This window comes from Phlebotomus papatasi, chromosome 4 (genome assembly GCF_024763615.1).
Source record: "Phlebotomus papatasi isolate M1 chromosome 4, Ppap_2.1, whole genome shotgun sequence".
NCBI classification, from domain to species: Eukaryota; Metazoa; Arthropoda; class Insecta; order Diptera; family Psychodidae; genus Phlebotomus; species Phlebotomus papatasi.
In genome coordinates, this window is record NC_077225.1 from 4,025,257 (window position 1) to 4,044,873 (window position 19,617).

The 19,617-nt window shown below is 40.5% G+C and overlaps 1 protein-coding gene across 1 annotated transcript; it reads left to right on the top strand.

The window, feature by feature from the left end:
* The first annotated feature begins 10,518 nt into the window (after positions 1–10,518).
* Positions 10,519–19,507, top strand: LOC129808554 (uncharacterized). Its single transcript, XM_055858332.1, has 4 exons — positions 10,519–11,169; positions 11,687–11,771; positions 12,261–15,522; positions 17,629–19,507. Exons 1-4 carry the CDS (start codon positions 10,519–10,521, stop codon positions 19,505–19,507), a joined length of 5,877 nt encoding a protein of 1,958 aa, XP_055714307.1.
* Positions 19,508–19,617: the final 110 nt, after the last annotated feature.

A 19,617-nucleotide genomic window follows, 5' to 3' on the forward strand; every position in this document is an offset into this window, starting at 1 on the left:
TTCTTATTCCTTCGGAGGGTATGATCTCATTTCCTGATCATGCCGGATAATGCTCTTTGCGCATTTGGAGGCTAATAACAAATGACATGTTTATGGTTGTTGGTTGAATTGCCTAAAAAACTTTTAGCTGGACGCCTAATGGGTCAAGCGCATTCCAAATCAGCTCTAGATCAGCTTATAAAGGTGCCATTCCTTCATTGCAAATTCGGATTGTGGCAAACTCGAACGATATTTATACATAAATAATGCAAATTTCGTTTAATAATTCTTAAACTGTATGTAACTTATTATCGTTATTGATAAGGCAAATTGGATGAGAAATCCATAAAAGCATCTGAAAATCTTTGAAGTCGATTATCTCGGAAACTTTGAGAGATAGAGGCCTCAAACTTTACATCCGTTTAGAGCCTCCCACAGGATTGAGATGTGCAAAATTTCATTTGAAAATGAGCAAAATTGGACGAGAAATGCATAAAAATGTCTGAAAATCTTTAAAGTCGATTATCTCGGAAACTATGAGAGATAGAGGCCTCAAACTTTACATCCATTTAGAGCCTCTTTCAAGCTTGATATGTGCAAAATTTCACTGGAAAATTAAGAAAATTGGACGAGAAATGCATAAAAATGTCTGAAAATCTTTAAAGTTGATTATCTCGGAAACTATGAGAGATAGAGGCCTCAAACTTTACATCCATTTAGAGCCTCTTTCGGGCTTAATATGTGCAAAATTTCATTTGAAAATTAAGAAAATTGGACGAGAAATGCATAAAAGTGTCTGAAAATCTTTAAAGTCGATTATCTCGAAAACTATGAGAGATAGACGCCTCAAACTTTACATCCATTAAAGCCTCCTACAGGCTTGAGATGTGCAAAATTTCATTTGAAAGTGAGCAAAATTGTATGAGAAATGCATAAAAATGTCTGAAAATCTTTAATGTTGATTATCTCGGAAACTATGAGAGATAGAGGCCTCAAACTTTACATCGGTTTAAAGCCTCCTACAGGCTTGAGATGTGCAAAATTTCACTGGAAAACTAAGAAAATTGGAAGAGAAATGCATAAAAGTGTCTGAAAATCTTTAAAGTTGATTATCTCGGAAACTATGAGAGATAGAGGCCTCAAACTTTACATCCATTTATAGCCTCTTTCAGGCTTGATATGTGCAAAATTTCACTGGAAAATTAAAAAAATTGGACGAGAAATGCATAAAAGTGTCTGAAAATCTTTGAAGTCGATTATCTCGGAAACTATGAGAGATAGAGGCCTCAAACTTTACATCCATTTAGAGCCTCTTTCAGGCTTAATATGTGCAAAATTTCATTTGAAAATTAAGAAAATTGGACGAGAAATGCATAAAAGTGTCTGAAAATCTTTAAAGTCGATTATCTCGGAAACTATGAGAGATAGAGGCCTCAAACTTTACATCCGTTTAAAGCCTCCTACAGGCTTGAGATGTGCAAAATTTCATTTGAAAATGAGCAAAATTGTATGAGAAATGCATAAAAATGTCTGAAAATCTTTAAAGTCGATTATCTCGGAAACTATGAGAGATAGAGCCCTCAAACTTTACATCCGTTTGTAGCCTTCTTTAGGCTTGAGATGTGCAAAATTTCATTTGAAAATGAGCAAAATTGTATGAGAAATGCATAAAAATGTCTGAAAATCTTTAAAGTCGATTATCTCGGAAACTATGAGAGATAGAGCCCTCAAACTTTACATCCGTTTGTAGCCTTCTTTAGGCTTGAGATGTGCAAAATTTCATTTGAAAATTAAGAAAATTGGACGAGAAATGCATAAAAGTGTCTGAAAATCTTTAAAGTCGATTATCTCGGAAGTTATGAGTTATAGAGGCTTCAAACTTGACATCACATTATATTTTCATTTATTTTTAGAAATTTTGCCACCCACGAAAATCGGCGAAAAATTTCGAGGCCCGCAAAAATCCGCGAAAAATTTCGCGACCCGCGAATATCCGCGAAAAAAATCGCAACCCGCGAAAAATTTCGCTGCCCGGGAAAAACTTCGCGACCCGCGAAAATCCGCGAAAAATTTCGCGACCCTCGAAAAATTACACGACCCGCGAAACTTTTTTTAACTTGAAATATCTCGAGAAATCATGGAGCAATCTCCAAATTTTTTTTTAAAATTGGTCTACTCAAGTAGCGCTACAACATGAACATAAAATAGTTCAAATTGCATAAGCCAGTTCCTAGAAAAACTATAAAAACCGGTTTTAAACCGGTTTAGAACCGGTTTTTCAAAAAACTAATAACATAGAAATTATCGTACGCGCAAGTAGATATATTTAAAAAAATTTATGAAGATATCTCTTTCCAAACCGGAGATATTGCGTACTACGGAAGGCCGGACGGCCGGACGGCCGGCCGGACCCGAAAATGGCGGACTATCATTTTTGGCATCAGGGATGTTCAAAACGTATACCCTGTGAATTTCAGCTCGATCGGAGCACTTTTAGAAAATCGGAGTATCACAATAGGTGTGATTATGAAGGAATCACACCTAGCTTTTAGCTGGACGCCTAATGGGTCAAGCGCATTCCAAATGTGGAGGGAGAATTCATGCGATCTCTTGAGGGATTCGAAGAAATGGTAAAATAGGAAGAAATGTCGCATGAGTAATGAGATCATTCTAGAAATAAGACAAAGATTATAAAAAGGGGAATTGGATTAGAAAGAGGGTTCAGTTCTGTAAGGGGAGTGGTGGAGTTCAGCTGAATAAAGTGTTCAATCCCCAAAGTGTAGTGTGTTTCCATCAAGACTTGCGTCCTGTGGTTTGATGTGTTCGCTAGATCAAGGATTGTCTCCTGAGGTTTGATGTGTTCACTAGGACAAGGAGTGGGTCCTGTAGTTTGATGTGTTTGCTGGGTCACAACACTCATTCATCAATCTTGAAGAAATGCAACTGTTTCACCCTTAATTCACGCTTACTCTGAAGCCTCCAGAAAGCTACTATCAGACTGATAGTGTTTGAGAAATTGAGAGATTTTTTTTCCTAATTTGCTCTAAGAAATTAAAGAAAAATGTTTATAGAGAAATCCCTTTATAAGCTTAACAGACTCATTCATCAATCTTGGAGAAATACCACTGTTCCACCCTTAATTCACCGTTAATCTGAATCCTCCAGAAAGCAACTATCGGACTGATAGTGTTTGAGATTTTTTGTTCCTACATTGCCCTAACGAAATTAAAGAAAAATGTTTATAGAGAAATCCCTTTATAAGCCTAACAGACTCATTCATCAATCTTGAAGAAATACAAATGTATCACCCTTAATTAACCCTTAATCTGAAGCCTCCAGAAAGCTCCTATCGGACTGATAGTGTTTGAGAAATTGAGAATTTTTTTTTCCTAAATTGCTCTAAAAAATTAAAGAAAAATGTTTATAGAGAAATTCCTTTAAGCTTAACAGACTCATTCATCAATCTTGAAAAAATACCACTGTTCCACCCCTAGTTGCAATCTGGAACTCCCAGAGCTGTTTCCGGATGAATAATTTATTGGATATTTTAAGGTTAGGGTATTATTATGAGAATTCTTCTTTATTTTGATTACCTAAGAGAAGATTTTTCTCATTGAGGAATAATGATTTCGTGCGATGGCCCACTTTGAGAATATTTTCATAGAAAGATGTTTATTGGGGGCCCCAAAAACCGAAGGACGCTCAATGTGAGCTTCGCTTTTACATATTTCAGTTTTTATACCCTAAAACAAGAGAGCAACTCTACAAAATTGTAATTAAATTTGACTTACCCGCTTTGATCGTTCCAATTCTGTGCCTAAAATACTGAAAAAACAACACTAATCACTATCACAGAAAATTGATACTAAAAAAATACGTCCTTCTGGAAGCGCGCCCGAATCAGTCATAACTCCGAACAAAGTTCCTGGAACGTTTTGTGTCACGGTGTGGAAAATTTCCATAAGGCAAGTACTAAACAGAGTCCTACACGTCGTACTAGTGTACACATACCGACCTTTGAGTGGTGAATAGTGGGGAAAATACCGTAGCGCCACCCCTTCGGTGGTCACCGCACAGAATTAAATTAGTTTTTGATGGTGACCACCACGCTCCGAAGAAATTGGGAGGGCGCCATCGTCACAATTTCTCGAACTCAAAATTCTTTCGTTACTGGGAGGTGAGAATGTCCACGTTTTTGAAATTCGATACTATAAGTATAGTATCGAATTTCACCAAAGCTTTTCCGATCTACAATTTGATCGATGAAATCTTTCAGCTTCAGATGGAAAACTCTGCATGCCAAAACAACTTGATCCATCTCCGCTGGTGCTCCATCCTCCCTGACTAACTCCATCGGTGGGTCCCCAAAATCCTGATTGTTGCCTACAATTGAAAAAAGAAAACAATTAATAAATCCATATAATAAAATAATTATTTATTCTCACCTTCGACAGGCTCCTCCATATTAATTTAATCTTCCAGCTCCACAGCTTCATTGGGTTGGACATCAGCGCCCGGAAGTTCTGTACGCAGAACTGCCCGAAGTGCAGCATTGTTGCGCTTCATATAAGCCAACTTCATCTGCTCCATGCGATGAGCCCAATCACAAATCAGCTGCTGAAGAAGCCTTCCAAAGTTCAGGAATGGTGCTCCTCCTCTCTCTCCAAGCCGCTCCATGAGGTAATACATGCAGTACTCTCTGAATATCACAGATCTGTTAGATCCACTCAAAGACGGCATTTTGAGATACCATCCCATAGTGCCACGGGGTCTCATAAGGGGATAACATAGAGGATCCACTGAAGCCGACCAATTTGGGATGATGCGGTAATCACTTGTATTGGCATCAATACTTTTTGGTCATACCATAACACCCTGTATTGTCATTGTCTCTCCTTCATGAGCAGCATATACCACCGCAATTTCAGCACCAGTTATTTCAGCTCCATGTGTACCCCTATTTTGTTGAGGACAATGGAAAAGAAATAGCTGAGCATCTGAATTCTCTGGATCAGCATCACCCCTGCAATAGCAGCTGCTCTTCTTTGTTCCTCAACCTCATGCAGTCGCTGATACTCCCGAACACATGGATTATTGTCCCTTATCCTCATGTCCAGCTCGCAGAGTATATTCTTATCCAACTGTGCCCCATAAGCCGCATTCATGCGGTAATTATTGGCCGCAACTGGATCCAAATAATACAGCTGACCAAAAGCAGGAACATCGTTGCCTTGTGGACGTGGATAGGAAATCCTATGATAAGCCACTCCATACATCCAGAAAACAAGTGGTCATTGTGGACTGGGAGCATGTGGATGAGTTGTTGGATCATTGAATGACACTGAAGCAAAACTCAACGCTGTGTTGTAAATCCGTATCCTGTCCCGAAAATGCTTGGCCTCTGGATTATCCACATCTGTCAGCATGCTCTGGATGTAGCTGTCCTGTGGAATAGCATCCAACTTTACAGCTCCACCCATGCAACAAATGGAAAATGTCCCAGGCTCAACATTTTCACCCTTCATCTGCTCCTCCATAAAGTTGAGACTCCCACAGTGGCGACACTCTACTCGATCCCCCGCTGAATGTGGTGCTCCTGGACAATTGTGCTGCAATGCCCTACCACGTTTCCTTAATTTCTCCCGCTCCGCCATCTCTCGCATCTTGTACCGCTTCTCCCGGCTATATCGTTGAGCTGCTTCCCTTCTCGTCTCTCCTACTCTCGGCCTTGGACCATATATAATATGACCCCCAGCAAGTGGAAGTTAAGAGTCTTAAGTGCTATTGAAGGCACTTTTTCAATTTTGTCAACTTCTGGGATCACAGCGTTGGTAAGAGACATTGTATCTGAGTTTCCTCCATCATCATCATCAGGAAGATATTTGTAGCTGTATTTCCAAGTCTTGGGATTCACGACTTGGGCTGTCTTTTCTTTGCTTCTAAACTTCATTTTCATCACTGAAGAAGCACGTGTTTGCACGTGCTCTCCACCTTTTCTTTTTGCTGCACTTTGTCTCTCAATTTCTACTGATTTTTTCACTTTCATCAACTTATTCACTTCTTATTTCCACTACTAAATTACTAACTTAACTGAAAATAGTATAGACTCACTTTTTTCACTCTATTTGCTCGAAGCTACAAAAGTTCACTTCCAATCGTTTTGGCATCCAAAGCCAGACTCTACATGTAATTAAAAAATGGAAAATGTTCTTTGGAGTTCGAGCAGTTAAAACCAAGAAGAAGAAAAGGAAAAGTTACTTTGACAAAATATTTAGGCATAATTGTGCAAAATTTTTCATTATTGCTTGAAAACGAAAAAAAAAAACATTTCTACTGTTTGTACTGATTATTTATTGGTTAAAACTCTCTCGAGGCACCCGCGGGAGTAGCCTACATAAGGGTCATTACTGCCTTGAGCCCGGTGGCTAGAAAGAGCCGTTACTAGAGGCCGTGAAAACAGCCGAGAGTCAGGCCAAACAGTGGAAGAATTCCCCAGAAAGTTCTCACTAGAGGAAGGGAATAATCCGACGGGATTCGGATTATTCTCTTCCTCTAGCTTCGGCTTTTGAGCTGCTTGGAGCCGAAGCATGGTGTAAAATAGCGTTTTAAAAATAGTCCTACTCCTCGCTATGTCATGTATAAATACCAACTACGTTTGATTTCAGATATCAGTTAGCGCTAAGCAGTTATTCCAAAAGGACCCGAGATGAACGTAGACCATATTCTACATGAATTTGATGACATACAGGAGGAATATCGAGCTGTCTTGAAGCAGAAAAGGAAATTAGAGAGAGTATCTTTTCAAGCCAAAAAGGCTGTAAAAGATTTTCTCAAATTTGTAAAAGACAATGGGAAGGACAAGAACTGTAACTTAAAGATCATTATTAAATAAGGTAATATTTATGTACAGAGAAATCGTCAATCAGAGCAAATGACACTCAAATCATCCAGTTTTTTCTTAGTGGAGATAGGAAAACTTCCTGCCTCCACCACATCGTTTCCAAATCTCGCAACCCCGAGAGTAGGCGATTTCAGTGCACAATGCAATTGGCTAAAGGTCGTGTAGCCAGTCAAGCACAGCATGTGTTCTCTATAGCTCAGTTGGTAGAGCACTCGTTTAGTTAACGAGGGGTCTCCAGTTTGATTCTGGGTGGAGGAAGAATTTTTTCCTATCTCCACTGAGAAAAAACTGTATGATTTGAGTGTCATTTGCTCTGATTGACGATTTCTCTGTACATAAATACAATTGACATTGAACTAAAGTGCGTAAAATTCTCACAGTAATACTTATGTTTTTTGTTGTTATTATCAGATTATTTCCGTCTCGCGAGGAAATAAAATGGGCGATTAGATGAGCTGAAAAAACTGAAATAAATCTTTTCTATAAATAAAAGGGGTGGCAAATCGTCCTAGGTTTTGCGAGCTGCTCGAACTCCCGAGAAAGACCTCTGCCTTCTGTGCCTTATTGTTAGTTCCTCCGGTGTATATAAAATTATGGTCGAATTTAAATTGTCTATAAATAACCACAAAACCATTTTAAAGTTGAAAATTGTTCAAGAATATGGTTTCAAAAAAAAATCATTTATCTTTAACAAATTTATTTACCAGATCGGATGAAAATTTGGCTTTTGGCCTTCAATAATTCAAGATGGCGAATTTTCTGGTGATAGGTGGCTAAGGACGAAATGTTCAGCTGGACTACCTCCAAAGCATTTCCAAAAATGAACGAAATCTCAAGGGGCAATTTTTTGCAAAGTTATAAAAACCTTATTTTTGATCTACTTTGGGAGCTAGGGAATGCACAAAAGGGGAAGGAGAAAAACTAAAGACATTAAGTTCGAGATAATGTCATTTGAGAAGGGGTCATCACAGACTGGAAATTGATATCGCTTACCGTTGAAATTTTATATGGATCAAAAGACTGAAAAAGTGCGAAAAACAGTATTTTTAAAATAAAGCTATTATCGTTACTTTTCCGATTTACCGATCCATCACCGATTGTGATCAATGCAGTCGGATTCAGAGTTAAAAGATCTTTCAAAAGAGGCCAAATTTGTCCAAATCCGTTTGTCGTGATACGACACGGCGCTAGTGTCGACTTTTCCCTCTTCAAAATTCACCACCTTGCAAGTAGCCTGCAAGCTATCTCACTGGAAAGCTAGAATCTCTCTCTTCTGCCTCAACGACCGAGCCACACGGACGAGCATAACGCTCTTCTGCGAAATCATCCTCTAAATCTTCAAATATCTTATCTTTTGCTCCATCATAGTTAGAGCACTTTGAGAAAATCCGAGGATTACAATAGGTGTGATTAGAAGGAATCACACCAAAAAAAAAAAATGATTACTGTTTGTTAAGCATTCTGCTCAAGTTCAATTTGTTAAAGAATTAATTTCAATTTATTTTCGAATCATTTAATAATTTCAATTTATTTCAAGTCAATTTAATCCATTTAATTAATATTCTGTTTCACTTTAAAATTCAGTTTATTTAAATAAGTCAGTTGAGTTCAAAAAGGGAGCTTTATCTAAACAATTTCTTTTATCCATGCTCCCTTCTCTTTCATATTTTTGCCCTATATAATCAGCTGTTTAGCGGGATTTCTCTCTTATGTATTTGATGGCTGTGAAGAAGTTTGCAAATTTTTGGTTGTGCTCAATTAAAAGTCAATTTTCGTGGAAAAATTACTGAAGAAACTTAAAGAAAATTGTTAGAAGTGTGCGGTGACGTGGTGGAAAAAAGGACTGTGAAAATAAACTGGTTAAGGGACAAAATAGTGAGTTTTAATCGACTGAAACTGTGGTGAAAATTTGCACGAGGCGTTCAGACAAAGGAAATTGGAGTCTAGAACTTTTGGCGGCAATTTGTGGCTGTGGCGTCGATTCGATTGGGGCCCCACTGCGCAGTCTCTCCAGGATTTTCTTGGCATTTAGGCTTTCCGAGAGCCTCTGCAAATACCAGGAGGGAAAATTTTCGCCCTTCGCCCGGATTTCCGGCATTTAATCTCTTTTTTCTATCTTCCATCAGGTGTGTATGAGAGAGAGGGAGAAGCTATTGGACATTAGGATTTTATCGGGTATTTTTCACTATATTTAATAGGTGGGTGAGAATCCAAGGTAGTATTATCTGAGCAATTTGGGTTTAATCAGGTATCTTTCACCATATCTTATAGGTGAGCTAACACTGTTTTTTAATAAGAGGGTTTAAACATTTTTTTAAAAATATTGTTAAAACTAATTGAGGGATTTTGTTGCATATCACATATATAGATGAACATCTTTCAATATTAACAAAAAATAAATTTAAAACAGAAAATAAGCGAAATTTAAGAAGGTCTAATTAAATTTTTGATAATTCACAGTATTTCAAGTATCACATTTGTTTTTTCTTGCACTTCTGTGTTTTGTTTTTTTTTGTATTTTGTTTCTTTTTTTTTTTGATTTTGTGTATTATCTATTTTGTAACGCTTTTTGCTTTTTTCCAATAATTTCAGTCGTCATAACAATCCACATATTCAATGATATCATCATCTTCTTCTTGTGGTCCTGTGATTATTTACTGTTCTCCTATACGCGACTCTTCATTGAGACTCTTTTCTTACAAGATTTCTTCTTCAAGTGTTGCATCAAGTGTGTCTGCCTCGATTATTTCTTCCAATGTTTTTTCAAATGTGTAAACTTCGTTTGTTTCGTCTTCGAGTGTTTCTAATGCCTCTTCCGGTTCATTTTCTACGATAACAGCTTCGTCTTCTTTTCATTTTCAGATGAGTTGGCGATACTTAGGCGTGTCTTAGAATGCACACCTGTTTTACAAGCTGTCGTCTGCAATTATATTACATAATTAGAAAATGTTATTTTCATAAAATCATTAAACTGAACGAAAACTTATAAGGATCAGAAAACGCATTGTATTTTTGAAGTGCACTATATAAACCAATAAGATTTTTTGCAGACGACCCCGAAATTCGTCAAACTCGGCATGCATCAACTCGAAATGCGTGAAAATTCCTTTGTTTTGAGAGTAAAGGATGTTGCAGCGCGATTTGGAATATGCGAGAATGGAAAGAAAATATATCGAAGAGAGATTGAAATAATTATTAATGGACCAGTTTAGGTATTAACGGTAATGGGAGAAGTGGAGCAGGAAATATAAAAAAGGGAGATTTTTGGCCTGTTGCGAGCGCACAAGTTAAATTTGAAATGTTGATATTGTGCGGAAGTTGTGGATTTAAATTCTTGCTGAGGCGACGAGGGCGCTGAAGTGACAGAGAGGTTGGAGGGAAATTGGAGCAGCTGGCGAAGGAATAATGATGATTGACTCTCTTCTGCCACGGACCGTGTGTCGCGTCGTCCACTCCACATCATCGGCTAAGCTCCAGCCCACTCGCCCATCGCCACCAGAGCCTCCAGCCATAATCTTGTGATAATCTTGTGATAAACTATGGACAAACAACTTTTTCTTGAGATCCTGAGGTTTTGCCTGGAGACGAGCTTCTTCACGTTCGGTGACCAGCATTTTTCTCAAGTTGATGGTATGCCGATGGGGGGGCCACTGTCACCGATTATCGCAGATATAGTTATGGATTACGCGATAAGCAAAATCTTGGAAAAAGTTCCAGGAAGAGTGATATGTCTGACCAAATATGTCGACGACATTTTTTGCTTAGTGCCGCACGACAAAGTCACAGACACTCTTGCACTCTTCAATGAATACCACCCGAAACTCCAATTCACTGTTGAGGTAGAAAGAGAGGAGGGACTTCCCTATCTGGATACTTTTGTGATCAGAAAACCCGCTAATCTTGAGACCATGTGGTATAAAAAACCTATTGCATCCGACAGAATGTTGAATTTCCATTCACAACATCCTCTAAGACAAAAAATAGGAACTGCCATCGGCCTCATAAATAGAGTCGACAAACTCACAACAAACAACAAGGAACAAGTGAAAGACATCGTCTTCTCGAAGCTCAGAGTGAATGGATTCCCGCCTAAACTCATCAATGTACTTTGGAACAGGCAGATTGGACGACAAGTAGCTCACAACACTAGCCAGAATATGCAAACCAATACAGAGGCCGTGTACAAATCGATCACTTACATTCCCAAATTGAGTGATGCGATTAAGAGAATTTTGTGCGCCGAAACACAAACAATCAAACTAGCATTCAAATGCACTCACACAAATTCGGTAATGCACACTAATCTCAAGAATAAAATTGACCCTTTATTGGAAAGCGGAGTAGTGTATTCTATTCCATGTGAGTGCAGAAAAATGTACGTAGGAAAAACCATGCAGAGATTGAAAGATCGAGTGTGTTGCTGAACAACATATGAACAGCATACGAAAACACTACGCGCGTCCAGCCGGGTTATATTTTTGTAAAGAATTTTTGTAAAATCTTCAACTCTCTCTCTCTTCGCTCAGCTCTCATGAAAGTCAACCACATTGAATATTGTCTCGCGAAATATCAAAAAATATCTTTATTATCGTTTCTTAAAAACTGTTGGATTTCATATTAAAGAGTTATTAAAAGTTTGCTGGTGGTACTCATTCACAATTTCCTGCGCAAGTTCCTGTGGATCGGCAACACGGAGGATTCTCGAAAACTTGCCCTCCGAGCCCCATGCTCTAACCACACTTATTCTCACCACAGGTACATTTATCAGTCTCAGGGGTCAAATATCACAGATCTTACTCACAATAGATTGCATCCCATCACAGGTACATTTATCAGTCTCAGGGGTCAAATATCACAGATCTTACTCACAATAGATTGCATCCCATCACAGGTAATTCATCCCCACATTAAAACTTGCCCTCCGAGCCCCATGCTCTAACCACACTTATTCTCACCACAGGTACATTTATCAGTCTCAGGGGTCAAATATCACAGATCTTACTCACAATAGATTGCATCCCATCACAGGTACATTTATCAGTCTCAGGGGTCAAATATCACAGATCTTACTCACAATAGATTGCATCCCATCACAGGTAATTCATCCCCACATTAAAACTGGTCCTTCGGCGCCTTCGAAGAGGACGCTTTTCGGAGGCAGAATCAGAGTCCTGTGGACGTAAAGCTACATTGAGGAAGGTTCCAGGCATTCACACAAAGGTCATTCAGTGCTTGTGGACACATCCAGGGCCTGAACACATCACACAGTACGCCTCAGGGACCCACAGTGTAGAAGATTCTCATTCTCAGCAACACTTCTGACCATCCTGGTCAGTGTGCACATAACCTCAATCTCAGCACGTTTTGTCAACCTGGTCAGCGTGCCACAATCTCAGATACAGTTCTGTCCAGCCTGGTCAGAGTACACAGTCCACCAGCATGTCTACCATAACTCAAGAAAGAGATTTTATTCTCACGAAGATAAATGAGCTTGAGCAGCAAGTCGCCACAACACCGTTTGCTTCGTATTCTGCAGAACGTCTTCCGGAAGTCGAAAGCAACTTGGTATTTGTTGAAAAGTCAAAGGATCGATTTCTTGCACTTCACCATGATATCAGCAAGCGACTCAAGGTGCAGGATAAAATAGATTCTGAGGCTGAAGTGCTGAATACGTTTCTTTCCTTGTGCCATACAATCGAAATGACACTTAATGAAGTGGTGTTCAGGCTTCGAGAAAAACCAACCCAGCAGACCACACATTCACCCGTGGATCAACAAATGATGACTTTCCTTGTTAAATCCATTATGGATCAGCAGAAGAGTGTCATGAGTGAGTTATTGGGAACACACAAATCAGGAATTGAAGCTGTGGCGAATTCAATCAACACACGCTCGTCAAGGTCGAATCTTAAGCTTCCTCAAATTGATCTCCCTGTTTTCACTGGAAATATTTCTGACTGGCAAGAGTTTCACGACTTGTTCAGCAGTACAATTCACACAAAAGATGAGCTCACTATTTCTGAGAAATTTCAATACTTGAAATCATCTCTGTCTGGCGAACCAGCTCGTCTATTGAAAAATCTTGCAGTCACAGACGCCAACTACAATGAGGCATGGGATACTCTAGTGAAACGCTACAACAAACCGAGGAACATCGTATTTGATCACATCAAGACTTTCTTTGCACAATCCAAGAAAGTCGTCACAAATCCCAAGGAACTTCGCCAGGCTTTCAATACTTTCGAACAAGTGATCAAAGCAATGGATGCTCTGAATACTACCACTCGTGACCCATGGTTAATCCACACAGCTATGGAAGCACTGGATCCCGAGACCAAGAGCCTTTGGTCACGAACTCCCTTGGCTAACAATATTCCCACATGGACAGAATTTATGGAGTTCCTTGAGAGTAGATGCGATTCCTGGGAGTCATGCTACGATGGGAAGTCTGAAAGCAAGCCTACAAAAAATTCCTCTGCCCCCAAGGTCAACCCAACTCAGAAGTTCTCTAAGCCCTCTTCATCAGGGAAGTCATCTACACAATCAGCACCTTCTACTCTCGTAACAACAGTTGAAGAGGGAAAGAAGTGTCTCATTTGTTCTGCTGAATATCATCACATATCTCAGTGTCCTCTTTTTCTCAATTCACCACCAAATCGTCGAATTGAGCTCACAAAGGAGAATAAATTGTGTTTGAATTGTCTGCGACCATCCCATGGAGTTCGAGATTGTCGCTCTAGCTGGTGCAGGAAGTGCAATTTAAAGCACAATACTCTTCTTCACGAGGCATATCAGTCTACAGACAAATCACATCTCAATTCTCAAGAAGTTCCAGTACCAAAAGCAGGATCCAGTACTCAACCTCAGTCAAATGCACTCATCAATCACGTGGCCCTACCCATACAAGTGAATCGTCATACAATTTTGCCATCTGTGCAGGTCTTGGTCACAGGACAAGATGGCCTCAAGTATAAGTGCCGCGCTCTTTTGGATTCCTGCTCACAAACAAATTCAGTCTCTCGCAATTTCGCAAACAAATTGGCTCTACCGTTAAAGGATTCTCATGTTGGTGCTATCAAGGGTATTGGGTCAATTTGCACAAACACACCTCAGTCAATCACAGCGGAAATTGAAGACAAAAACAACATTATTTCCATGGTGTTGGAGTTCCTTATGCTTGAGCACATCACTGATGACCAGCCAGCTGTTGAAGTCAAAATTCAGTATCAAATCCCATCGCACGTGACTTTGGCAGATCCAGATTTTGGCAAGCCCGGTCCAATTGACATGCTGTTGGGGGCCGACGTTTTCATGAGTGTTTTGCGAAGCCGAAAAGTAGCAGGATCTCCTACGCTTCAAGAAACAGCCTTTGGCTACATAGTCGCTGTTTGTTTTGAATCACATTCGGAGTCAACATCTTCAATTTCTCGCTTAATCACATGCCTTTGTGCCACGGAAGACACTTCTCTTAACACACAAATGGAGAAGTTCTGGACGTTGGAAGAAGTTAAGGCACAAAAACCACTCAGCGTCGAAGAGCAAAAATGTGAAGCCCATTTTGCCCTTTGCACCAGTCGCAATTCAGAAGGAAGATACGTCGTAAGACTGCCAACTCGAGAGGATCTTCAGAATCTGGGGGATTCACGTTACCTAGCAGAGAAGAGATTCCGTTGTATTGAACGCCGTTTGCAGCGAGACGAGAATCTCTATATACAATACAGGGATTTCATGCGTCAATACGAATCACTGGGACACATGAGGAAGTTGCCAGAGGGATACACTTCACCAAAACCGGCAGTGTATCTGTGTCATCATCCTGTCATCAAAGAATCTACAAGTACCCCAGTCAGAGTCGTCTTTGATGCCTCTGCTAAAACGACCTCTGGAAAATCATTGAACTCAGTACTCTTATTAGTGGGTGCAAAAACTCAAGATGACCTGTTCGAGATCTTGCTAAGATTTCGGCAGCACAATGTGATCCTCAAGGCAGACATACAAAAAATGTACCGTCAGATTATCATCCATGAAGAGGATCAGAACATGCAGCGAATACTATGGAGGGAAACTCCACAGCAACCTCTTCAGACATATCTGCTTTCAACAGTAACCTACGGTACTGCAAGTGCCCCGTTCCTGGCTACAAGGTGCCTCCAGCAATTGGTAACTGATGAAGGTCAGCATTTTCCGTGTGCAGCACCTGTAGTGGAGAGAGACTTCTATGTCGATGACCTCCTGACGGGAACCTCAGATGTGGAGTCCGCGCTATTACTCAGGCAAGAGCTCATCTCCATGCTACAGCGTGGAGGATTCTCTTTGAAGAAGTGGTCATCCAACTCATCAGAAATCATGTCACAAATTCCACAAGAAGACCATGAAAAGAGCTCTTCACTCAGCATGGGCGAGGAAAGTGTCAAGACGTTAGGTCTTAACTGGACTCCAAACTCTGACTGCTTCAGATTCACCACTACAGAATTCCATAGTACTATCACCAAGCGCACCATTCTGTCGGACATGGCGAAAATGTTCGATCCCCTGGGTTTTCTGGCTCCCGTTACAATCTCAGCTAAGATCCTTATGCAGTCGCTATGGAAGATCCAGACGGATTGGGATTCAACTCTTGATGCTGAAGTGTGTGAAAAGTGGTTAGATTATCAAAGCAGTGTTATCAACTCAGTGAACAATATCAAAGTACCAAGAAAATTTACTAGTTTCGAAAATCCAAAATCAGTGCAGTTGTTCGCATTCAGCGACGCTTCAGAAAGAGCATATGCAGCCTGTATTAGGTGAGATTCTTAACAATCTCACCTACTATAATCCTAACAAAATTTCATGTCCTCCGATCGCGCTCAAACTTGGCCAAAATGTGTTTCGCCACTTCCTGATCACGAATATATGGGGGGCTAAGTTACGTTCCCGGCCGGCCGTCCGGCCGGCCGGCCGGCCGTCCGGCCGCTCTTTGGAGCTTAATAGCTCCTAAACTAAAAAAGATATCGACTTGCGGTTTTCGGCAAAGGTTAAATATCGTATGAAAATTGCAACATGGTGCATTGACCCCCACCCCCCACCCCTCCTTCCGCCATTTTGAAGACCCCCCTTTTTTCGTTTTCTCAATAGCTCCGCCCCTATGGCATTCAGCGGACTCAAATTTTAGTATGTTATAGCTGGGCCTTAGAGCTTTCCATCAATACCAAACTTAAGGTCCCCCGACCCCCCTGACCCGAGCTATAAGGGTCCAAAAAAATTTTCTTAAAATGGCCATAACTCCGGTTCTAATTGTCAGAATTTAAAAAATGAGGGCTTTTTGGAAAGCTCTCGTGAAATGCCACTTCCTCTTCTAACATCACAAGTTCATAAAACCACCGCTAGGGGCGCTATTATTAAAAAGAAAATTTTTAAATCTTAAAAGTTAAATAACTCAAAAATTCCTTATGCGATCGGGCTGAAATTTTAGTATGTTGTAGCCGTTGATTATACCTATCAAACAAAAAAAACCTTAAGTCGATCCATAACCCCTGACCCGAGCTATAAGGGGTCAAAGTTCGAACATTGACCGGCCTCTATCTCCGGTTCTAATTAACATATCGACATAAATTTTACCTTTTTGGTTTCGTCTCGATGAGCACTTTCAGATGGAAGTTCAAAAAGTCACCACAGGTGGCGCTGTGATAGCGTCAAAATTCATCGAAATTCAAAGTCACTTTTCTCAAAAACGGCATTGTGCAAGTTAATGAAATTTTAGTATGTTGTAGTCCAGTCTAGGACGTTTCCAAAATGGTGCGTATGTGCGCTGTGGTTTCAATAGAACCGGAGATATAAAGGGTCAAAGTTCACAAAATTTAAAAAATCATATCTCCGGTTCTATGTGACCGATTTTGATGAATGAGGGCTTAAACGAAAGATCTCACCAAATACTACAACTTTCTAGAACATTTGAACTTCGTGGGACCAACACCAGGGGCGCCACAGTCAAAAAACGAATTTCAATATCACATAACCTCAATTATCTCGACTGTCGCTGAACCGATTTTGATGATTGCTTCGACATAATTGTAGAGGACATTTGTCTCTACATTTCGTCCATACATCATTTTCCGCTCAGACTACGCTATCACTCCGATTTTGCCGTTTAAGTGTGAAAAAATTGATTTTTCCCATAATAACGCTTTGAAATCACTCAGATGCCAATTTGACTGCCTCTACTCCACCAAGACACTTAAAATAGGGTTTTAAATGGAAAATCCCACAGAATACAACAATTCTTTGATATAGTTGAAGTTCAACAAATGACTACTTGGGGCACTCTGATGGATGAAAAAACGAGTTAAGAAACAAAAAACCTCGATTATCTTGGCTTCTGAGTAATCGATGAGATCATGTTCTATGGAAAAATTATAGAGAACATTCTGGTCTACATTTCACCCATATAACACTTTTCTATCAGTTCATCCAAATCCTTGATATTTTGGTTTAAATACAAAATTTGTATAATTTCACGAATTTTATTCAAGATAACTGAATGGCGTCTCCCTACTTCAGCATCAAATCGAATTTGCATGCACTCCGAGTTAGCTCACGTTAAGAATCTCACCTACATAAGCCGGTTAGGATTATCTGTCCCTTTATGTTCGTAGCATAGATAATGAAAACAATGTGAGTTCGCGATTGTTGTGTGCTAAAACCAAAGTTGCGCCTCTTAAGCAAGTATCTTTGCCCCGACTTGAGCTCTGTGGTGCTGTTTTGCTCAAAAGGCTAGTTGAAAAAGTGATCAGTGCTCTGTCAACTCCAATCAGTGAGATCCACGCGTTCACCGACTCAATGATTGTCTTGTGTTGGATCAATGCAGAATCTCGAAGGTGGCAAACATTTGTCGCTAACAGGGTGTCTGAGATTCAGAACACCATTCCCGCAACCAATTGGCATCATGTGACGTCCAAGGAAAATCCCGCAGACCTTGCATCACGTGGAGTGTCAGCCGCAGATCTCACACAAGATTCACTCTGGTGGAACGGTCCATCATGGATCACAAGTTCAGAACTCAATTTCGAGGCCACAGAAATTGAATTGCCAGATGATGCTCATCTCGAAATGCGTCATAACGTCTCCCTTGTGACTACTCAAAATGATTTCTCCGAACTGATTGGGCGTGTTTCGTCTCTTCCCAAGCTTGTGCGAATTGTCGCATATTGTCGCAGATTTATTCTCAACACATACCGCACGTACCAGAAGCAGAAAACGATGTCTGGCTGTCTTTCTCCAGGAGAATTAAGTCAGGCTCGTATTACAATTGTTCGTCATGTCCAAAAGGAATCGTTCCCCGAGGATTATCAGAATCTCAGCAAGAACAACGTCGTGTCCAGACAGTCCAAACTTCGAAATCTGAATCCGTTTTTGGATGAAACTGGCCTCATACGAGTTGGCGGCAGAATTCGACATGCGGATGTTCGTTATGATTACAAACACCCTGCTATTCTACCACCTCATCATCACATCACTCGTCTTCTTGCCTTGGAGTCACATCACAGTACTCTTCATGGAGGAGCTCAAATGACATTGTCTCACATGCGCCAGAACTATTGGCCACTGAGGGGAATCGACGTGACCAAAAGAACCGTTCGAGAATGCGTTCCATGTTTTCGTGTGCAACCGCAAACAGCAGAACAGCTCATGAGTGACTGTCACATCTCAAGGGTTTCCGGAGTCCATCCATTTCATCGAACTGGAGTGGATTTCTGTGGACCATTCCACATCAAGCCTCCTGTACGCTCCAAGACACGTCTCAAGATGTATGTGGCATTGTTCATCTGCCTCGCAACTCGAGCAATTCACATAGAACTCGTCGCTGATCTCACAACTAGTGCCTTTCTCGCATCTCTCAGACGTTTTACAGCGCGCCGAGGAAAGCCGTTTGAGATACTTTGCGACAACGCGACCAATTTTGTTGGAGCGAGTCGAGAATTGGCCGAAGTTCAACAAGTGTTTGAGTCATCTCACAATCAATCTCAGATCATCGAGGCTTCAGCTGAACAGGGAATCAACTTCAAGTTTATTCCACCACGCAGCCCTCACTTCGGCGGGTCCTGGGAGTCTTCAATTAAACGGCTTAAACATCACTTGTATCGGACAATTGGACTCTCTCATCTCACAGAACAAGAAATGCTCACAATTTTGGTTCAAATTGAAGGATGTTTGAACTCACGTCCCATCATGCCAATGTCCACGGATCCATCAGACCTCGAAGCTCTCACTCCCGGACATTTTTTAATCGGACGTCCTCTCAATGCCATCCCAGAAGAACAGTTGACAGGAATCCCAGAAAATCGACTCAAAACATGGAAGCTCGTTCAACAAAGACTACAATTCTTTTGGAAAAGGTGGGCTACAGAGTATTTACACACTCTGCAACAACGCAAGAAGTGGACCACACTTTTCCCGTCTCTGCAGCCAGGTGCCCTTGTCATCATCAAAGAAGATCACTTGCCGCCAATGAAATGGAGTCTAGGACGAATCGTCAAGTGTTACCCAGGAGCAGATGGCAACGTCAGAGTTGCTTCCGTCAAAACCTCATCAGGAGAATACACAAGGGCAATCGTCAAGCTTTGCCCACTTCCCATACCAGAATCATCTTAAAAAATATCCATTTTTTACCTGGTCAGGATGTTGCTGAACAACATATGAACAGCATACGAAAACACTACGCGCGTCCAGCCGGGTTATATTTTTGTAAAGAATTTTTGTAA

Coding starts and splice junctions, on each gene's coding strand:
- LOC129808554 (XM_055858332.1), top strand. CDS start 10,519: ATGGGGGGGCCACTGTCACCGATTATCGCAGATATAGTTATGGATTAC. Junction 11,170..11,686: donor AATGCACTCACACAAATTCG/GTAATGCACACT, acceptor TACTCACAATAG/ATTGCATCCCATCACAGGTA. Junction 15,523..17,628: donor GCTGAAGTGTGTGAAAAGTG/GTTAGATTATCA, acceptor TTTGCTCAAAAG/GCTAGTTGAAAAAGTGATCA.